A 22,618-nucleotide genomic window follows, 5' to 3' on the forward strand; every position below is an offset into this window, starting at 1 on the left:
TTACAAATATAACCAATTTCACAGAATAAGAACTTCTGGTATCTTAATAAGCAGCACAAAGATTGTCATCAGTCATTGAAGACTGATTTTTAGACTGCTGCTATGCAACAGCCCCAGTGACATTTAGTTATAGGAGGAGCAAGAAAAAGAACAGACTGACGCAGAGTTCATGGAGTATAGAGGAAACTAATTTTGGGTGGTTTTCCTTTTAGAGGATTTTCATTCAAAGCAAAGGAAATTTTTACCATAAAATGTTGGTTAGTATACAGAAATTGATTATACTCTTCTATACTTCATTGGGAAAGCAATGCAGTACCTAAACGCACCACAACACTTTGTACAGTGACTAACATTTCTGGGAGCCACACTGCCCTGCTAGCCATCAATATTAGGATAGATTTGAATATTATAACCCCCCTTTAAAGAGGACCTTTTACATCCTCTGACACTGGAAGTTTTATATACCTGTGGAAAGCTGACTGTGCGACAAATTCAGCACACCGTTAACTTTCACAGTACGCACCCAGGTGCTAGAGATATCAGTGGTCTTAGTTTCAGCGCCAACATCTCTTCACCGTCAGAAGGGCATGCCTTAATGCTCAGTGTCATCACTCACAGTGGAGAGATATTGGTGCCGAGACTGAGGTAACCAATATTTCCTACACCTCAGCGCACATTCGAAAAGCTGAATGTGTACTGAATTCAGCACTCTGTCAACTTTCTAGCAATATAGAATACTGCAGGTGCTAGAGGATGTGAAAGGTCCTCTTTAACCCCTTAATGATGCAGCCCAAAAGTGTGGACAAGTGCCCAAAGGACATGGCCTCATTTTTCAAAACTGACAAGTGTAACTCTATATGGCAATAACTTTGAGATGCTTTAACGTAAACAAGTGATTTTGAGAATGTTTTTGTACATTGTACTTCCTGTTAGTGGTAAACGTGCTAAGGGGGGGCTCAGTTGCAGGTTGGAACCCCTTAGATGCTGTGATCAGGTTTTACACCCGCATCCAAGGGGTTAATACTCCTGATTGGTTTGCCATTTTAAGACTACCTTATTTTGCATCATACCAATTATGTATTACATTTCCCTTTATTTAGCAGCATTACAAGGCTTAATCAGATTCTATTTGCAGGTACAATCTGCTACATGTGTCAGCGCCTATAGAGAGCCAACACCATTTATAAGAGCCCTCCTAATAAATCCTCAGGGCTTATTCACATTGCGTTTTTGGCCTCCCTTGCCAGGATAAGTTGGTAACCAGTGAGAATCAGCTGTCAACTTATCCCTGCACGAAGAACTGGCCATTAAAGAAAAAAGGGGGGCCTGCAGTTCTCCGTGCAGGGATAAGTGTGTAGCTGATTGTGACTGGTTACCAACGTATCCCTGCAAGGGAGGCCAAAAACGCAATGTGAACACTCCTTTAAAGTGAAAGTCCCACCCCCAAACAGGCTGCTATGCTAGTAACATAGCAGCCTACATCATTATTATTCTCCAGCTAAAAACTTATATATTATTGCCCCAGTTCCCTCTCCGCAGTGCCGCACACCCGATGTCCCAACCCCCCCCCCCCCACACACCTTCTAACATCTTTCCATTGCCCCCTGTACCCATACCTCCCAACTTTTGAAGAACCAAAAGAGGGACAAAATGTGCCCCCCCCCCCCATTTTTAAATTTGGCCGGTAGAAGTAGTACTGGCCTATCGGCGGCCCTGGTTACAGCTAACACCAGTTAATGATGCCGCTCGCTCACATAGTTAGCGGGCAGCCATCACAGGGAATACTATTATGTCCATTTGCGCCAAGCACCCAGGACATAATAGTACGCCCTTCATTGTTACGAGGTTAATACCTTTTATCTGCAGGCAGCTTTGCAGTGGTTAGCACTGTTGCCTTGCAGCGTTGGAATCCTGGGTACAAGGACAATATCTACATGGAGTACATCTACATGAATATTCTTCTGTTATTTGCGTTGGTTTTCTCCAACTATTTCACTTTCTTCCCAAACAAAGAAATACGGATAGATTGTGAACACTACTTGGAACAGTGAGTAATGATAGTGTCTGAAAAACGCTGTGGAATAGGTTGGCATTATACAAGCAACAAAAATAAATAAAATTATGACAATATCAGCCACATGAATAATATAACTACAGGGTCAGACAACATGCAATATTTAAGATGCATTACAGAAATATATGACACAAAACAACTGTAACTTCTGGACAGGTGAAAGGACACAGACTTTAAATTCTTGGGATTCCCCAGCAGTCAGCCTGTAAAGGGTTCCAGTGCAGCAAATCAAGGCATACCTGGGCTAGAAGCTCCACAATATACTAGAAAGAACACTGAGACAGCTCAAGATTCTTTGTGGGCTAGTTGTGGTGGAATTGCAGTGAGTACCATGATAAAGATAGCAGCATCTTTTTTATCTATCCAGCCACTGCAGAAGTTTGTGGTTGTGAGTATAGGTGAGAATTTCACGCACACTATTACTATTAACTAGGCTTCAGAATATATTTCAGAAAAATTATTTTACCTTCCCCAGCTTGGCAGACTTTTTCGGTAAATTGAATCTAATGGTAGGACTTGTTGTCGGCCCTCTGTCTCATCATAAATACAACGGGCAGCCTCGGTGGTGGTCGTCACCACACAGTCCATATCACTAGCCAAGTGCCAAGAGATTACCACTGCAGCTTTTTCATCTTCAATGTATGCCAAATGAGCAATCTAAATAAATTGACAAAAACAAAAATTATTACTATTTACTAAATATTTCACAGAAATATTTGAGAACAGCAGAAGAGTATATTCACAGCAAAATAAAAAAAAAGCCATGATGTAAGGATAAAGGGGGCTTATGTTTAGAATGGAAGCTGAGCTGCAACAAAGCAGCACAAACACTATACAGTGCACAAAACTTCTTCCAGGTCCATCACAATGCAAATATCAGCTTATCATTGAGGGGCCTGACAAATGGCACCCTCTCAAGAGTCATGCAGCTTAGACGCAAGTATTACGATCCCAATCAAAGGCCTCAGCAGTCCCTGACTACAGGCAGAAGTGCAGAAGACAGAATGTAATAGTAGTAGGCTATAGCAACATAGTTTTGGTTCGGACATGTTCAATCCGACTAAAACGGCAAATATTGTAATAACTGAACTGAAAAAACAATGCAAACAAAATCATGTCACTTAGTCTAGTTGATGTTCGGTTTTGGTTATTTTTTGATTAATTATCCACCCCTAATATAAAAAGGGAGTTTGCAGAACCCAGTCCTGCAGATGGGTTAGTCACCTGCATTACACTGTGTTTTAATCCCTGCATACACCAGATATCACTTTTGCCAATATACAAATGAACTCTTTGGAGCAAAGGGCTCGTTCACATCTGCGTTGTGGTGTCCGTTCTGCAGGTTTCCGTTTCCTGCATAAAACAGAGCAGGAGACGGAAACCTGCAGGACTCTTTCTCACCCATTCATTTTATAATCCGGACACAGAGTCGGACATGCAGTACTCTGTGTCCGGATTAAAAAATTCGGTTTTGCGGCGGAGAGCATAAAACGCTCTCCGCCGCTCACGGCCGGACCCGGTCTGTGCTTTCCGTCTTTTGGCATGTAGAAGACGGAAAGCACAGAACGGAAGGCTGAACGCAGGTGTGAACCTAGCGTAACTTACCTCTTTGAAGCAAGAACTTTGTTCTCATTATTCTAAACAATGTGGAAAGAGGAAACATGTGGGGAGGAAAGATGGAGGAGGCTTCAAAGATAGGGTAGCTAGCTCAGAGACTCTGTGAATGGATGTGATGACTTCTAGGAAGGCAACCATCCTAAACAAAAGGTCAAAAGAGATCTCCCGCAGCAGCTTGAAGGGGAGAGCCTGAAGCACCTCGAGGACTAGGTTGAGATCTCACAGTTCCACAGGAGCATGGTAGGGAGGAACACAGAGTGCCACTCCCTGCAGGAAGGTCTTCACCTGAAGCCAGAAGGCCAGGGTCTTTTGAAAAAGAATGGAAAGGGAGGAAACGTGTTCCTTAAGGGACGACAGACCAAGACCTTGGGTCCAGACCAAATTGGAGGAAAGGCAGGATTCTGTGGATGGAAAAGGAAAGCAAATGGAAATGGTGATGCTCACACCACAGCGATCTGTGAGCATTGTCTGGATAACAGCTCAGAAAAACCAAGAAGCCTCAGAACCTTGGCTTCAACACCCACGCTGTTACACAGAAAGGAAGTGGTGCTTCAGAGGAAGAGGCCAAGGAGAGTCTGCCACCAGGAACATGAGATTTGCATTACAAGACCTGCAGGGCCAATCTGGGGCCACGAGAACAGCTGGAACCCTCTCCACCTTAAGCTTCTTGAGAACACAGGGTAGAAGAGGAAGAGGAGCGGACATATACAGATGTTGGAAAGCTGTCTGTCTGGGGATCCGGACACCTGGCCACGTAGAAGGAGCCACTCAAGGAGCAAAAACATAGAGATTAGCTGGAGGAGGAGGTTTAGCTCTTAGAATGGCACTGAAGGAGGTACATAACTTTTTTCCCTTGAAGCCTCATAGTTTAGTTTTTTTAAGGCTCTTACCAAAATGTCTGCCCTATTTGTCCCTGGAAAAGAGAAGAGCAACAACTGACTTTTTGGAGACAGATGCTGCTTTCCTTGACTGAATCTAAATGATATGATGGATGGCCACCGCATTGGCTGCCACTTTGGCTTACTGGTGGGCTGCTTCAAGAGTGGCATCGTTGAAGTACTTTGAGGTATGGAGAATCTAAAAAATAAGCAGTTAGTATTTCTGGAGGGGAAACACTGGGTACAACGCCCCTCTAGAGTCATTTGGCACAAAAGGTTGCATAGGAAGGTTCAAGAGTGGAGCCAGCAGCCACAAAAGCTCCCTTGGAGAGCAAGTCCACCTTCTCGTTCAAGGTGTCACTGAGGGAGGCAGAGTCTGCAATGGAAGGGTAGAAGCTTCAGACAGCCATGGTATGGAGGGATCCACAGCAGAAGGTTCGGACTACCTGGAGACATACTGGTCTGGGAAAGGAAACAGGACATTCCATGTTTGTGGAAGACAGGGTGCAGCCTAGATGAAGTCATACTCTGTTCAACATCTGGTCAAAGGCCCCACCGGTTGGGAAGACCAGAGGGATGGTGATTTGCTGGAAAGAGACATCCTCCTAGGTGGCATGGTTGGGATCTTCAGAGATGTGAGTATTACAATTAATACAATGAGTATTAATGTGCCTTGTTACGGCTCCGAGTTGAGAATCAGAACGGTCCCCAGGAAAAATATACCGAGCATCGGGGAGATGTGGCCCTGCTTGCTAGCGGACCACCAAAGAGAGTCCAACTGCAACAGAGAAGTTTTTGCTGAAATGTTGAGGCTGATGACATCCCTGAGGCTGCTAGAGCAATGGTTGCAGGAAGATGCTCCTTGAAGAGAAGAACAAGTGGTGAGGGGAGAGACTTCCCACAAACAATTACCACAGCCACAGGGTAGTCAGAGACTAGGAGACCTTAACCCTGGACCAATATTGGCCAGGAAGCCAAGGGGAGGAGTCTGGCCTAATCCCATCCACCTTGGGGGAGAGAATGGGGGCCACCCGCTGAAGGCAAGGCAGAAAGGCAGGAGCTAGGGACCTGGGAGAGCAAAGCCAGGAATCAGGGGAATAAGAGAGGGAAGAAAGACCGAGCATGAGGAAGGCTATGGAAGGAGGTGCACAATAAGTCTTAAGGCACTCGCAGGATGACCAGCAAGGTGCTCAATTGAGAACAACACCTGCATCGGGGTAAGACTGCATGCTGACGACTTCCCTGCGCCTGTAAAAGAAAATAAATAAGATACTAGGCTAAAACTGGCTAGCACAGTGTCTGAGGAGAGGGTATAGCCCAGGGTTGAAGCAGAGATCCTTTGATATTTCCTAGTGTTGGCCTCCTCTCCTAGCGTCTGGGCCTATACCCACAGTGCTGCGTTCCCCAATAATATAAACGAGAAAGAAATGTTTTTCTTTTTTGGTGGGGAGAAATTCAAGAGCACAGAGCCCAGTTCCCAATGCTATCAAACACTTTTGTGGTGAAATGGAAAGCAAATCATGAATCAGATCATTTTATCCAACAACAATGCACCACCCCATGCACCAAATGCTCTTCTGTCTGAATAAGTAATAATTACTTTACAATGGCAAAATATGTAAAACCTTACCTGGCATAGCTTTAAGCTGCTATATTAGACCCAATGTTCATGGTTTTGAAATAGTATCTACAGCAAGTTCAGTGTACAAGTATTGTATATAAAAACAAAAATCTCAAAAGATTTGGAACCTCACCTTTCCCAAGACATCCTTTCTGCCCTTTGGAAAAGGCTGCAGAGAACATTTACGTCTAGGCTGATTAAACAAATGTTGTGCTTGTGCCATTTTTTTGTTTATAAGGTTATTAATATGTTCTATCTGCAAAATTAATAAAAAAAGAAAATGAATGAGGACTGTTTGGAGCGTATTGATTATACAAACTTATGTTAATTACATTATCATATAAAAGTATATTTCAACAGTACGTGTTACCTGGTTGTTCATGGGAAAATCAATATTCCTTTTCTTTAATTCATTTTTTAAGGTCACTTCTTTCGCCTTGGAGTCTTGTGACTGACCTAATATATGATAGTGTATTAAGACAGACAGTTAAACCAAAATGTCACAAAATTGCTATTTATTAACTCGAGTTGGTTGCATCAATGTTTACTCCAATAACAGGACTGCAGTTCCCACATCTTAAAGATCCTAGAAGACTTCCTGATATTCAGGTCAATTATCGGCAATGAACACTCATGTATTCAGGGCAATGCTGCCGATAATCCATGCAGTCAAATGAGGGGAAAAACCGATTCCAACAGAGATCGTTCCTCACCCTTTCAGTTTCCATTGGTCAGTGTAATCAAGGCCGATGCAAACAAGAGCCGACATATCTCATGCAGGGGACAACATCTGGCTATGTAATACAGTCTTAAGCCCAATATAGAACACATTTTGTATGTGACTGAACAGGACAATTGAATATGAATGTACTGTAAAGAAACATACAGGAACCGATTTTTAACCTGCACATACATACAGTAAAGCTGTAAAAAACACATTTCCAAACTTACATTTCATTTCTTTGATCAGTTGATTTGTTGCATCAAATAAGCATCTGTAAGCTGTGATAGATTCTGTTAGCTTGTCTTTTTCCTTTGTAAGCTGTGCCATCTGTTGTTGTTTTCTAAAATCTTGAAAGAAAGTGGACAGTCATTGGCATCATACTATTCAAAAGGAAAGGAAAAGTGTTGTGTTTATAATTATAGTAAAATCTAGTAATCTTTCCTCAAATCTGATCATGATCATGGTAACCACAAGATAAGTCTCAGTAAGTGTTGGTGTTCCAGAATAGGCTGTAGCCCGCTAACGGAGACTGATTTTGTGGCCTAGTCTGACAATGAAATTATTTCATAGTGAAGACCCTCAAACTGCCTCTGCTTGCTGTAAGAAATAACAACCATGAGTCTAGCTAAAGGATTTACTGAATGATGGGGAAGTAAACGTCTGGTTGTATGCTAGTTTATTTCCTCAACAAGATCAGAAAGAGTATTGGACCTTGAGAAAAGAAAGGAGAGCAAATCAGTGGACTAGTGTACCTGGATGTCCAAAAACATAGATGAGCAACATTTGTAGTAGGGGAACAGTCTGCATATGTCACAAAACTGTGCCAGCTGCCTAATAGCAACGCATACACCCATGTCCACTCTGTCTCCCAATTTCTGACAAAATACAGTCCTATGAAAAAGTTTGGGCACCCCTATTAATCTTAATCATTTTTAGTTCTAAATATTTTGGTGTTTGCAACAGCCATTTCAGTTTGATATATCTAATAACTGATGGACACAGTAATATTTCAGGATTGAAATGAGGTTTATTGTACTAACAGAAAATGCGCAATATGCATTAAACCAAAATTTGACCGGTGCAAAAATATGGGCACCTCAACAGAAAAGTGACATTAATATTTAGTACATCCTCCTTTTGCAAAGATAACAGCCTCTAGTCGCTTCCTGTAGCTTTTAATCAGTTCCTGGATCCTGGATGAAGGTATTTTGGACCATTTCTTTCTACAAAACAATTCAAGTTCAGTTAAGTTTGATGGTCGCCGAGCATGGACAGCCCGCTCTCAAATGATCTGAAAACAAAGATTGTTCAACATAGTTGTTCAGGGGAAGGATACAAAACGTTGTCTCAGAGATTTAACCTGTCAGTTTCCACTGTGAGGAACATAGTAAGGAAATGGAAGACCACAGGGACAGTTCTTGTTAAGCCCAGAAGTGGCAGGCCAAGAAAAATATCAGAAAGGCAGAGAAGAAGAATGGTGAGAACAGTCAAGGACAATCCACAGACCACCTCCAAAGAGCTGCAGCATCATCTTGCTGCAGATGGTGTCACTGTGCATCGGTCAACTATACAGCGCACTTTGCACAAGGAGAAGCTGTATGGGAGAGTGATGAGAAAGAAGCCGTTTCTGCACGTACGCCACAAATAGAGTTGCCTGAGGTATGAAAAAGCACATTTGGACAAGGCAGCTTCATTTTGGAAACAAAAATTGAGTTGTTTGGTTATAAAAAAAGGCGTTATGCATGGCGTCCAAAAAGAAACAGCATTCCAAGAAAAACACATGCTACCCACTGTAAAATTTGGTGGAGGTTCCATCATGCTTTGGGGCTGTGTGGCCAATGCCGGCATCGGGAATCTTGTTAAAGTTGAGGGTCGCATGGATTCCACTCAGTATCAGCAGATTCTTGAGAATAATGTTCAAGAATCAGTGACGAAGTTGAAGTTACGCCGGGGATGGATATTTCAGCAAGACAATGATCCAAAACACCGCTCCAAATCCTCAGGCATTCATGCAGAGGAACAATTACAATGTTCTGGAATGGCCATCCCAGTCCCCAGACCTGAATATCATTGAACATCTGTGGGATGATTTGAAGCGGGCTGTCCATGCTCGGCGACCATCTAACTTAACTGAACTTGAATTGTTTGTCCAAAATACCTTTATCCAGGATCCAGGAACTGATTAAAATCTATAGGAAGCGACTAGAGGCTGTTATCTTTGCAAAAGGAGGATCTACTAAATATTAATGTCACTTTTCTGTTGAGGTGCCCATACTTTTGCACCGGTCAAATTTTGGTTTAATGCATATTGCGCATTTTCTGTTAGTACAATAAACCTCATTTCAATCCTGAAATATTACTGTGTCCATCAGTTATTAGATATATCAAACTGAAATGGCTGTTGCAAATACCAAAATATTTAGAACTAAAAATGATTAAGATTAATAGGGGTGCCCAAACTTTTTCATAGGACTGTAAAATCTACATGAAAAAAGTATGTTTAATGTTAATATGGATTTTTTTTCCTATAAGAAGAGTGACATTTGTTTGAGGGCTTCTTCTGCTATTGCAGCTGTATTTCTAGCATAAAATAGCAGACCCATTTTTCCAATATCGTAATCCCCCAGTAAAGGTGGGACTACAAAAGAAAACAAAGCAACTTTAATTTAAAAAAAAGATCTGGTATAGGAGGTGGACAAACACCCCTTTTCTTCTATACACGTTCCTGAAATCTTCAAATAAGAACTAGAAAGCACATAAGTTCGAATCTTTCCTTGTCTGAATTTTTTATAGTGGTCCGAAGAAATAAACAGAGAACTGAATTTATTTTGTACACCATATTATACAATACTGCATAAGGTGAAGTTAACATCACCTTACTTATTATTGGTCATTGGATCAGAACCAGTGGCGGATCCAGGCTTTGCGGGGCCTTAGGCAATTGACTTTGACGGGGCCCTACTTACCGGGGGGTCTGGGGTCCCCCCCCCATGATGTTTTTGAAAACATTAGCCCAAAAAATGTGTTTTTGAGGCGTTTTTTTTTTTTAACTAGTTAGCTGTGCTTGAACAACTTATAAAACTGACCTTATTTGTGTACTATTAGCTGCACTGGGAGCGCGCACGCAAGGCCAGCGGCATAGAAGCAACATCATCTTGCTGCTGGCTTTGCATATGAAAACCCGCCCACCAAGCCTCGCATTTGTAACCCACACCTCCCAACTTTTGAAGATTAGAAAGAGGGAGAAAATGTGCGGTGTGCGCCGTGGCAAACTAGGCCCCGCCCACTTTTATGTTGACTCCGCCCATTCTCATTCATTTTTCATGTGCTTCCACACAGTATAATCCTCCTACAGTCACCCGTAAATTATATGTCCCCCCTCCATCTCTCCCCAGTTTCATATACCCCTAGTTTCATGTCCCCCCCTCCCATCTCTGTCCCCAGTTTCATGTCCCCCCGTTTCTGCCCAGTTTCATGCCATTCACCCCCCTTTCATCTGCCCCAGTGTCCTGCCGTTCCCCCCTTCATCTGCCCACAGTTTCATGTCCCCCCGTCTCTGCCCCAGTGTCATGCCGTTCTCCCCACCTTCATCTGCCCCAGTGTCATGCCGTTCTCCCCACCTTCATCTGCCCCAGTGTCATGCCGTTCTCCCCCCCTTCATCTGCCCGTGTCATGCCGTTCTCTCCCCTTTCATCTGCCACAGTGTCATGCCGTTCTTCCCCCTTCATCTGCACCAGTGTCATGCCGTTCTCCCCCCCCCCCTTCGCCCCAGGATCATGCTGTTCTCTCCCCCTTCATTTGCCCCAGTGTCATGCTGTTCTCCCCCCCCCCCCCTTCATCTGCCCCAGTGTCATGCCGTTCTCCCCCCAGTTTCATGGGCCCCCTACATTATGTTCCATCGTAAAGTTTAACACACACACAAAAAAAAAAAACATACTCACCTTCCCTCGCTCCCCGCAGCTCTCTCACTCATACACATAGTTGTAAGTGCGACGTGACGTCATCACACCGCGGCTACAAATGCCGGAGCGCAGCGTTAAAGCAGGAGCTGAACTGTGACAGCTCCTGCTTTAAACGCCTATGTATTCAGCTCATCGGTGTCCGGGACATGCTGACCGGGACCATTTTGTTAGGTCCGGGCCCCGGGCCTGGATCCGCCCCTGATCAGAACAGTGGACTTAAAAACAAATATGATGGATAAAGACAGAACACGTTCTGTCTGCAACTGTTATCATTCAATGCAATATAAACATACAAGATGGAATATTTCTTCTGCTTTGTGTACTTTTCAGACATGCCTGCAGGATTTTCAGTTTGAAACTTTATAGTGAATGATGATAGAGGCAGACAGAACCTGCTCCTTCTGCGTACACCATCCTATGTTGGATCAGAACAATGGACTTCATAGAAGGTGAGATTAAACTAGCCTATTTTTAATTTTCATAAAAATAAAGGAGGTTTCACATTACCATTGTAAAACATGAAGGGAAGAAGATAGGGCTCTATATCCACTTGTTTCTTGGTTTGGCAAAAAAGTGAAAACCTTATCTTATACTCCGTGCTGTCCTTTCCTGGGCTGTTTTCAGCAAGAATTAGACTCTGTAATTAAAACAGTCTATTAAACTCTTACAATTATGGTAATGTTTGATACTTACATTTCAACTGATCTTTAAGGCTTACATTTAGATTTTTACTTCAGTGCATGTGAAGTGTTTAGGGCTGTTCTCACCACATTACTAACGCTACTTTCATACAGAAGATTTTTGAGCACTTCAAACAGCTGATCAGCAAGGTCCTGTGTGTCAGATCCCTGTTGATTTTCAAATGATGACTTATCCTAAGGATAGGTTATCAATAGTGATGAGCGAATCAAAGCTGACAAAGTGGAATTCGATCCGAATTTCAGGAAATTTTCGATTTGCAGCTAATCCGGATTTCCTCCCACTTCGTGGTAATGAATCGCACAGCTGATCATGACTAGACTGTGGCATCTCAGGGGCAAACACCTGTGATCAGAGCTCAGCTCCAACCAGGAGCATTAGAAGACAGTGTCAGCTGTTACAATTTGTGTGCACACCATGCTGCCTCGCGGTTTGCAGGGAGTCCTTCACGGCAGCAAATTAATTTGCAAATTAAGTCCGGCAAAGCTGCTGAATCGCATTTTTGAAAAATTTGCTCATTTCCAGTTATCTATTATTAAACCTGGAAAACCCATTTAAGACTGTTGTTGTGATCTGCACCTTTTCTCATAAAAAACCCCAAAAATGATGGAAGGGGCTTTTTACTTTATCACACTGGTCTATGATGACAGATACATATAGAATGTCTGTTTGTATCCATCAATCCGACATCCATTGTTTAGATCTTCTGACAGATCAGAACAGTGGAGGGCTATTGTAGTGTGAAACCAGTGTTATGCTGAGACCAAAACACAGCAGGCCTGCTGCAGAATGCCTGTTGCAGATCCACCCCTGGAAACAAAAACTGCTGAAACTGGCTGGTTTTTGCCAAGAGTTTTACTTTTGCAGCCATGTCAGTTTCCAACTTTGGCACTGCACCAAATCTGCAGCAGGTCACTTTGCGCTGTGGTTTCTTTTTTAGCAATTCAGCAGCAACACTTCTGCTTCACAGGCCCTGTGACATTACATTCATTGGTTCATAACCTGTTTGCACCTCAGTACAATTCAAGTAAATAGGGCTTAGCTGCAATACCAAGCACAACCACTTTACAATATATGGCTCTGTGTTTGTTATGTAATAAGAAGGCTGCACCAGATCACTAGTGGTTCTGGGTATAGGATCGTTATCAATCTGACCTATCAAAACTAGATCATCAATATCTTGGTTCCGGAAAAGTTCTTTAGGCCAAGGACCCAGGTGGCGTCCCACAGCAAAAAAGCGCTGCTGAAAAAAATGCGGCGGGAATGCATCATGGTTCTTCCCGCAGTGCTTTACACAAAGTTCACAGAGGTTTCTGTTTCAATTATATATATTGGGAAACCACCGGCATTTCCGTAGGTATAATTGACATAATGCGATTTCCAAAACTGCACCGGTTTTGGAAATCGCGGCGTGTCCGCAGCATGATTTTTACCGCAAAGTGGGCATGGGAGTCACCAGAATCCCATCTACTTTACTCTGATTGCAAAACGCCACAGGCAAACCGTGGCATTTATGCCACATGGGGCTCTGGCCTCAAAGAGTTTATTAAGTCAAGCATAATCACTACCAATATTGTTATGTTTACTTAGTTTAATAGACAATTTCTATCAAGAAAAAGTTACCCACTGGGATGTTTGCAGATCCATTCGTAAAAGTGAACTCCAACCTATCTCTATTTGACTGGAAACATGGTATTTCCTCCTCAGTTTCAGAAGAGGAAATTATTTGTGCAATTATCTTCCCATTCAGGTCGATACCCGCCAAATTACTGTGTTCATCCTAATAAAATAAAAAGGAACCATTTTATGAATCTAAAAAAAAAAACCAAAACAACAAAACAAACAAAATATCCTAATATATAAACAGTTGGATTGTATTGCATTGTCTTGTATTTAGCTTGAAGTTTCACCAAATCAGTTTTGGAAAGCATAAAAATCGTCTCTCTGATCTATTCCATTATACAGATACTTCATAGAAGCTCTTTATAACGTCATTTTTAAAAAGATCTATCTATCTATCTATCTATCTATCTATCTATCTATCTATCTATCTATCTATCTATCTATCTATCTGTACTAATAAAAACACAGTATTACCACAGTCTTGAGCCGCAGATTGTTGACTAACGTCCGGCTGGTCTCATCTTTTACATTGGACACTGTTGGGGTGGAAGGGTTTGGGAGTGGAACCAATTTCACTGGCTTGTTGGCAATAACATCTATTAAAAACTAAAAATAATAAGCCAAAAAAATTAGATGTAAGTATTTTAGATATTCTGATATCTGTACCATGATGGGATAGATGTTACAAACCTGCTCACTATAAAGTACAGTAGCCTTCTCAGCCATATACATAAATTGGATGCAGTACTTTTCAACACGTTCAGGTATCACTTTATCCCTGAAAAAAATATCACATATCAATAAACTAAAAACTACGGACATATGCGTGAATATTTGATTTGTTAAAGGGGCATTTCCATGTATATAATTAAATGTATAGACAAAAATTTTTTTAGCAAATCTACGCAATAAAGAATTTAGCAGTTTTAAAAAATTATGCTTACCCATCTCAAGCTGGGTTCACACCAGCACTGGAACTATGTTCACGGGTTTTTGTCCTCAAACCAGCTTAAAAAATGCGGAGAGAAAAGCTTTGCAAGCAGCTCTTTTTTCTCCACATTTTTTGCCCTAGCGTTAGTGGTGTTTTTTGTTTTGATTGGTTGTCAATGAATAGAATCATAAGATGATCTGACAATTTGCAAAAACCCTGTCATAATTCCCTTATTGTGGACAGTTAACCATGCAGAGTCACTATACACATGGGAAGATAAACCGGCCACAATATTGAATTTCTGACAAGCCAAGGGGTTCTTTTCTCTAGAGTGTTGCTGTCTATTTGTCACCTTTCCCTTTTCCCATTATAGATGTTGCTCTCTCTATATACTGTAATTCCTCCTGTGTGTGTGATAATTTCCCTGCAAAATTTTGTTGTGGCTTACAGGACTGATATCTCCCACTAACTACCCTGTGTAATAAGGCCAGGGAAATAATGAACGAAGTCGCAGGGGGTGAGACCATGACTGAGACCAGATGGATACAGGGTTCGGACCATTATGACAGCGGTCGAGGAAAGCCTGGTTTCCCAACCACTTTACATATTATTAATGGAAAGGGCCCTGGGTTGCACCTCAGTGAAAGAGGGACGTAACAGAACGAGCATTAATCAGAGATTCCACCTACAGAAGTCAAAGTGGGCTGCAGCACACAAGATATCAGAGGATGCCAGAAAAGCAGCCTACAGCTTCATGTAAAATAGGACATTGGGCTGAACCGCTAGGAACCCATCGTTGCATGCCACTGTGCCTGGGACTGAGCAACATTACAGCCCTGAGAGAGGGGCTAGGAAGGTCAAAGTTCTAGGCCAGAGTGACACCTGTACTTTAGGAAGCATCTTAGTCCAAGCTAACCCCAACTGCTGCCTAAGGGTAGTGAAGGCCCCAGAACCCCTGGATTAGAGTGAGGTAGTTATACTGCTCCATAGATCCGGGGACCAAAGAGGAGATGGTCACTCCATTTCTGAGCCCAGGGCAAGGACCAGTAACTAAATGTGCCTGGAGGAGAAAGCATGCTGAATATGGGAGAGAGGCCTAATGTAATTGGTCTGGAGTCAGAAACATCTCTCTCCCCACAGTCCACCCATGCACCCCACATTTCTCTCCCCCACAGTATACCCTGCACCACAGATCTGCCGCCACACAGTACACACTGCACCCCACACGGCCAACCTTGCACCCCACATCTCCACCCACAGTCCACCCTGCTTCCCACATAATCCAACCTGCACCCCACATCTCTCCATCTTCCTGCACTACACAGGATACAAAGACATGCCTACCCAGCCACGTGACCGTCTGATGTCAGACAGGTCCTTCTGAGTGCAGTATTCAGCCTTTTAACTGGAATAAGAACCGATGGTGATTGGGGAAAAGTTTGTTAACAAGCAAAACACTTCAGGGGCATTGCGGGACATGTGGTAAGTTGTGTGGGACATGTGGTAAGCCATCCAGGACCGCAGTTTAAAATTTGGACTGTCCTACGGAATCCGGAACTGTTGGGAGCTATGAGCTAAAGACTAAATTAGTTCAGCCATGCTGCAACAGGGAGGTCCCTGGTACAGAGGGTAGCAGAAAAAGAAGAAGGGCCTGGGAGTTTCATCCAATTTGAAGAGGTGCCAAGGGATATCCCAGAAATGAAACAGTAAGGGCACCAGGGTGTGCAGCAGCAGGTGGGAGCTTGGAGGGGCACAGTATCGCAGAAGACTGTGTACTTGGAGGGATAATAGGTGGAAAGGAGAGGGAAGACAGGGGCCACTGGAGATGGAGTCTAGCAAGGAGGGGGTACAAGGTGTAAGCTTACACACCCATCCAATGTCTTCAGGTGCACACAGAGTGACCCATTTCAATAAAGTCCATCTCTGACTGCAAACAAGTAGTAGGACTGGGTGACTGGCGGTGAGGAGAGATACAGGCCTACAGGGATAACCTAGCTGCCTGACTGCTAGCACCCACAGGTGGGGGTGCAGGGCACAGAAAACACTTTCTTATTTCCTAGCGTCAGCCTCCTAGTGGCCGGGCCTATACTCATGGCTTTCACGGTTTGTTGACCAGAACACTATGAATTATCTCAACACTGCTTTCAACAAAGAAAGATTATTTATTATGGTTACTAGAAATCTAATATAAATGTAGATCATATAATATGCACATTAAATATTTTAATAGTTTATAGGCTCTGTGACCCAGACATCTATCATTATCCAGGTCGCAGCGCTAAAAAGAGTCGCACCAAACACTTACACAACACATACACAAAGTCGCGAATAGAGTTTACATTTCACCCAATCCTTGTCCTGTCCATACCTGAGCTTTCTAGAGTAAACTACATCTCTAGTGCTAGTTACATGCTAAAATAATAGTAATAACGATTATCACTAGAGATGAATGTATAGTTTGCTAAAATTTTTGTAGGGGAATGGAAAATAACATTTTTATGTAAAGTCCTATTTAATTTGCATGCACAAAATGGGTGGCGCATTTCTGCGATTTAGGCATTTCTTTAACACCCGCCCCTGTAAACATATACATGTGTGGTATGTATGAACTCCTCATATCTTGCAGTTTTTGGAAAGTAGATTTTGTTTACAGAAAGAGGTTGGTGGAGTCACACTTTTGTGACAAATTAGAATTTTTGTTAAATTTTTGCTAGCAATCTATGTTTGCTACAAAGTTGCATGAAAGTGGTTATATATATATATATGAACTATTAAATTGTGTTTTTTACGGTTTGCTGTGAAATCTGAAAAAGTTAGATTTTGGTATCACAGTCACAGTTTGGTAGGTGCAGTATAGATTTTTAACATATTAGTGAATAACAGCAAAATCCTGCTTGTCTTCTGTATTAGTGTTTTTGGGAGTCCGAGCTCTTGTTGCAGTTGTTTGCAGTACATATAGTATATATACACGTTGTCTACACCTTAACCCCTTAAGGACGCAGCCCAAAAGTATGTTAAGGACCAGGCCTATTTTTTCAAAATTGACATGTGTCACTTTAAATGGCAATAACTTTGAGACGCTTTAACTTACACAAGTGATTTTGGGATTATTTTCTCGTAACACATTATACTTCATGTTAGTAGTAAACACTAATCAATATTTTTGTATTTATTTATTAAAAAAATAGGAAATTTGATGGAAATTTGGAAAAAAAAAATGCAATTTTCAAAATGTGAAATTCTCTGCTTTTCATGAAGATAGTTATACCACCCAAATATAGTAATAAATATTATCTCCCATATCTCTGCTTTATATCGGCATCATCTTTTGACTGTATTTTAATTTATTTTGGACGTTACAAGGCTTACAAGTGTAACAGCGATTTTCCAGATTTACAAGAAATGTAACTATGTTTGTTTTTTTGTTTGTTTTACACACTTTATTTATTTTTTTAAACTTTTTTACATTTGTGCTGTAAGCACACTAGAACCTGCGATCAGAGAGGATCGCTGGTTCTATACTAACTATAGACTTGCAATACACGTGTATTGCAGTCTATAGAGGAAGCTAGCTATGCAGATGCATAAGGGTTAAACAGCGGGGGGGGGGGGGGGGGGGGGTCGGTGCAATCACCGTCCCTGCTGCTACAGGGGAAGCCTGGCTGTCAGATACAGCCGGCCTCCCGTGGAGATCGCACGGGCTCTGCTTCTGAAGCCGTGCGATCTCAATCACGTACAGGTACGTGGGAATGCGGGAACTAACCACATTCCCTGACGTACAGGTACGTGATTTAGCGTTAAGGGGTTAAGCTATTATTTTAAATGTATTTTGTATCTGAGATTGAACATGAGTTTTAGGTGCAAATATGTGTTTTAGTACATTTTTCAAAAAATTATTTGCGTTTGTCACAAAGTTGCATGAAGGTGGATGTGACTATTAATGACCCATTAAGACATTTGTAATCTTCAGGTTGTCTACTTTCAAAAAAATATATAGGGTTTAGGGGTTCACTTTCTTTTCATGGTGTGTAATCACTACATTTTATAGAATGATACTTTTTTAACATTTCCATCTTCAAAGCAGTTTTTTGTTCCTTCCAGTTCTGGCGATTTCCTGAAGACACATGCATGCGGGTGTAGGCCTTAGTGATATGTATGAACTCTGCACATGTTGAACTCTTATTTTTAGGAGGTTTGGTGCATTTAATTTTTAGTTTGGTTTCCGCTTTTAGCAACTAATATACAATTATTTGCATTTTTTCAGAAAACATTCACTTTAAATCAAAATTGCATGAAGGTGCCTGTTCGTATACATTATCAAGTGGCATCCTGAGAATGTTGCAGGTGTCTACTTTAAGAAAATATATAGGTATGGGGGGGTTGGATGCTTTTTTTTTTAATGTTGCCCTTTAGGTTACATTTATCCATCTCAAAACTGTGAAAATTGCTCTGGCTACTGGAGGTGCAAAATTTCCAGAGACCCTTGTCAGTGAAAGGGTTAAACTGCAACCATGACAAACACTTCATATATTTACCTACAGATTATGCCTTATGAAAACATGAAGAATCTAAAAAAATGGATAGTCGCTGTACCTGAAATAGAAGCAGCCCTCTTTATCCCCATCTCTTGGTTTATTGCAGTGAAACACTGTTGCCTGTATAAAAGAAATATTGTGGCATGATTAAAGCTGCTGGTTCCAAAACAGTTATCCAGGAAGATATATATGAGTAAAAAGCCCCAATAAATAGTTACTCCATTTAAAGTATATTTCAATAGTAGAACAAATACAATTGCACAAGTTATTTTTCATTCCTTAAGAAGCAACATTTTAAAGGCTAATGTAGATTTAGAAAGATATTTTTTTTTTATTATGTATATTCTATTGTTTCACTATAAAGATGGAGGCTGTGTAATTACTGCATAGAGGAGACAGTGAGGGCATTGTGGATACATGTGTGACACAGCTAATAAGACCCTGGCAACACACCCACACTGTTATTTACTCACTAAAAATCCCACTTTATAGAAACAGGTGTGTAAAATGTGACTGTTCAGTGAGCAGATAATACAGATGATATGTGCACAGTATATGTTGCTGCTACATAACTGAGCTTTCAGACAAGGTGATATGGGCACTTCATGTGCTGATCACATACTGTCACAAAAAGGGTGTCATGTGCCAGAAGGAACCCACATCAACAGGGCTGTTGCCTTGCACAGAATTGTTTGTGGCATATGGGGTGTGCAGTTTTCTTGCACTGAACTTCCCCAATCGCTGGTATGGGAAAAGTATGTTTAAGGGTCCATTCACACGGAGTAACACGAGGCGTTTTTTGTGCTTATTTTGTGCTTATTTTTACGGCCGTAAAAAGACGTTTCCATTGAGTTCTATAGTAAAATACGCCTGTATTTTTACGTCCGTAATTTTACGGACGTAAAAATACAGGCGTATTTTACTATAGAACTCAATAAGCACAAAATAAGCACAAAAAACGCCTCGCGTTACTCCGTGTGAATGGACCCTAATGGAATGCACTCTTTAAATTGGCTTTCCAGCATTATAAACTCACAACTCACTGATCCCTGGCGTCTACTGTTCATATCATTCCCAGGTCTCCTCACGGTCTTTAATTACTAGGTCCTCTGAACACACAATGATTGCAAATGTAGTTTTTCTCCTCTAAATCCCCCTTAATCTGAAATTTTCTAAACTTCCTGTTGTATAGAAAATGAAATTGTTCCATTATGAGGTCTACAATCTATCTCTCTCACACACACACACGACTTGTACAGCTCTGTGAACGCAAAAAAGCAGGTGGTTAAAAAATAAATAATAGCTGCTGCGGAAAAGGGTTAACAATGTGTTTTTATTGAAACACAAGACCCATTATAGAAACAACATATATATTGTTTATCGTCTCCAGTAGTTTCTAAAGCTATTTGCACTTACAGTAGCTGGAGGTTTCCCGCCAATTGTTTGTGACTTCCATATTTTCATGGAACAGCACGCAGGGTTAAGATTCCTAATGACATCTTCATCTTCAGAAAGAATACTAACCACAAAGTCTAAACAGATTAAAAGATTGACATTATTTTCTATATTATATCATGATGCTTTAGACTTTTAGGCACAGGTCACGGCTTAGTGTTCCCTCCCTCTTGACCACTCCTCCTTATACAGCTACAAAAGTAGGACATGGTTAATTTCTTGGGACACAAACAATAAGCACTGTTTAAAGGAGAGGAAACGTTGGAGCAATTGCAGGAATTTTATTTTTTTTACTTTTCTGGGTAAATGTTATCACATTACATGTATGACACTTTAAATTTAGCCCAAGGTACTCCTGACGTGTCTGTTTTTGTAAATAATTCTCTATAATATGACAATTTTGGATAATCTTTTCTTATAACTGCAATGTGCATTGCTCCTGTTATTCCTCCTACAAATGTTTTATAAGTATAAAAAGCTGGGGTTAATATTGTCACTGTAGAGACCAAGGGACCTGTAGGTAACGGACAACAAATTTCAAGTTTGAATCAAGTTTTTTCTCAAGTCCACATAAAAAGTATCAAAAACGAACCATTTACAAACACAAATCGATAGTAAAACATCACATGGCTAGTTCAAAGTTCCATACCACATTGCAATGAAAAAAATATATAATATATAAAAAAAATCATTAAAAAAAAGTAATTTCTACATGTTATCAGTGCTTAGCTTAATATTTAGTATTAGTTATAGATTAGTGTGAATATGTCTAATAAATAAATCACATTGCATACAAAATTGTCACTTCACTGCACTATTGTTGATATTCAATGAACAGTTTAGTATATAATGGTAAAAATATTAGCATGCTCCATTCTCTACAGCATAATCTTCAATGTCTACTCTGCATTAAAAAGATAAATATATATATATACTTACCAGGAAAAACATCGCCAGCAATAAAATCTACACTTTTATCAAACTTTACAGAAACACTGGTTGGTTTATCAGGATCAGGTACAACATTTATCTTTATAGGAGAACTTTCCAGATTATACTTGTTATTGACAGCTTTATACCGCAAAGTATAAATTCCCCTGAAATGAAACCAATGAGTATTATGAGTAGTGTCACTAATGGTAATAATTAATATTGATACTAAAAATATTATTTCTTAAAATAAACCAGAAATCTAAACAAGAGAGGTCATACAGAACTTATGCTAGGTTCACATTAGTGTTGAGCTCTCTACAACAGCGGTGACACACGGACAGTGGTGGACACCATTGACTATAATGGGGTCTGTAAGGTGTACTCAGTTTCAGAACTGAAAGTGGCAGAGAAAAAAAAAATAGATTTTTTTTATTTAGCTACCATAAAATCCCTTTCTTCTTGTATTCATTGCGAGACACAGTACCTTGGGTATAGACCTGGCCACTAAGAGGCTGACACTAGGAAATAAGAATGTGTTGGCTCCGCCCAAGTGGGCTATACCCTCTCCACAGACTGGAGGTTAACCAGATTTGTACAAAGCACCAATATATCCTGAGCCCAAGGAGAGGACCTATGGAACAGAAAAAGCAGAAGGCAGGATCTGTGTTCCCTAATGAATACAACAAGAAAGGGATTTTACAGTAAGTAAAAAAAATTCTAATTTTCTCATTTAGATCATTGAGGGACATCGTACCATGGCACATTCTAAAGCAGTCCTAGAGAGAGGGGAAGAAAATGCGAGGATGAAGGATCCTGCCAGAAAGAAGAATGAACGAGGGAGTCCCAAAGGGCTAGTTCACACGGGAATAAGCACCGCACATTTTGGTCCTGATTCTGATGCGGGAAGCCCCATCAGAGCTGAACCAAAATGCACCTACCACGATTGTCGCAGCTTCCCCCTCCGGAGTAGGCTCAAATGAATGGGCCTAGTCCGGAGGGTGCTGTCGCGAGGCAGGCGCGGGGCTGACTCAGCTGTGGAATCTGCCTGAAGAAAGGACAGCTCGTTTCTTTTTTCCGTGAGCCGGAACATACAGCTCACGGTAAAAAGGAATCTAGCGGTCTACATAAACCTCTATTGTGAGTGAGCGGATTCTGAGCTGGATTTGGCGTCAGAATCCACCCCTTCTTGCCCCGTGTGAACGAGCCCAAATGCAGCTGTAAGGCACCAATGGCCTTGGAGGCTTAGATAGCAGATAGTGAGATCTCAAGGAAGTTAAGTGACAGAAGACCCCTAGGTGGGGAATCAGAGCCAAATTTCCACCCCCAGATTACCATCAAGAGACAGGAAAGCAATGACTCCCGCCAGGAAGCTTGTATACATAAGAAGAGCAGGCAAACTGGAGACAAAGGAAACGTTCTTCAGAATAGGTAGAATGCCTATTCAAAAAGCAGAAGGGCAGTCATGCGCAGGGAAGGCAGTCTGGAACTGGTCCCAATATGAGGGGAGAGAGCCCACACAGTAAGTGGCATGTTGAGATGGACAAACGAATGTTTGCAAACTGTTGT

General features: G+C 41.4%; 1 protein-coding gene across 1 annotated transcript in view; it reads right to left on the reverse strand.

The window, feature by feature from the left end:
• The window catches only part of SMCHD1 (structural maintenance of chromosomes flexible hinge domain containing 1), a 100,728-nt gene that overhangs the window by 8,374 nt on the left and 69,736 nt on the right, over nucleotides 1-22,618 (reverse strand). The window contains exons 32-42 of the mRNA XM_075270624.1: nucleotides 21,059-21,216; nucleotides 20,081-20,196; nucleotides 18,723-18,784; nucleotides 13,889-13,976; nucleotides 13,673-13,804; nucleotides 13,203-13,355; nucleotides 11,384-11,513; nucleotides 7,142-7,261; nucleotides 6,561-6,646; nucleotides 6,324-6,446; nucleotides 2,541-2,731 (exon numbers count right to left, since the gene is read on the reverse strand). Coding sequence (XP_075126725.1) covers nucleotides 2,541-2,731; nucleotides 6,324-6,446; nucleotides 6,561-6,646; nucleotides 7,142-7,261; nucleotides 11,384-11,513; nucleotides 13,203-13,355; nucleotides 13,673-13,804; nucleotides 13,889-13,976; nucleotides 18,723-18,784; nucleotides 20,081-20,196; nucleotides 21,059-21,216 — 1,359 coding nt within the window. The remainder of the gene's footprint in view (nucleotides 1-2,540; nucleotides 2,732-6,323; nucleotides 6,447-6,560; nucleotides 6,647-7,141; nucleotides 7,262-11,383; nucleotides 11,514-13,202; nucleotides 13,356-13,672; nucleotides 13,805-13,888; nucleotides 13,977-18,722; nucleotides 18,785-20,080; nucleotides 20,197-21,058; nucleotides 21,217-22,618) is intronic.

Source organism: Leptodactylus fuscus, chromosome 4 (genome assembly GCF_031893055.1).
Source record: "Leptodactylus fuscus isolate aLepFus1 chromosome 4, aLepFus1.hap2, whole genome shotgun sequence".
NCBI classification, from domain to species: Eukaryota; Metazoa; Chordata; class Amphibia; order Anura; family Leptodactylidae; genus Leptodactylus; species Leptodactylus fuscus.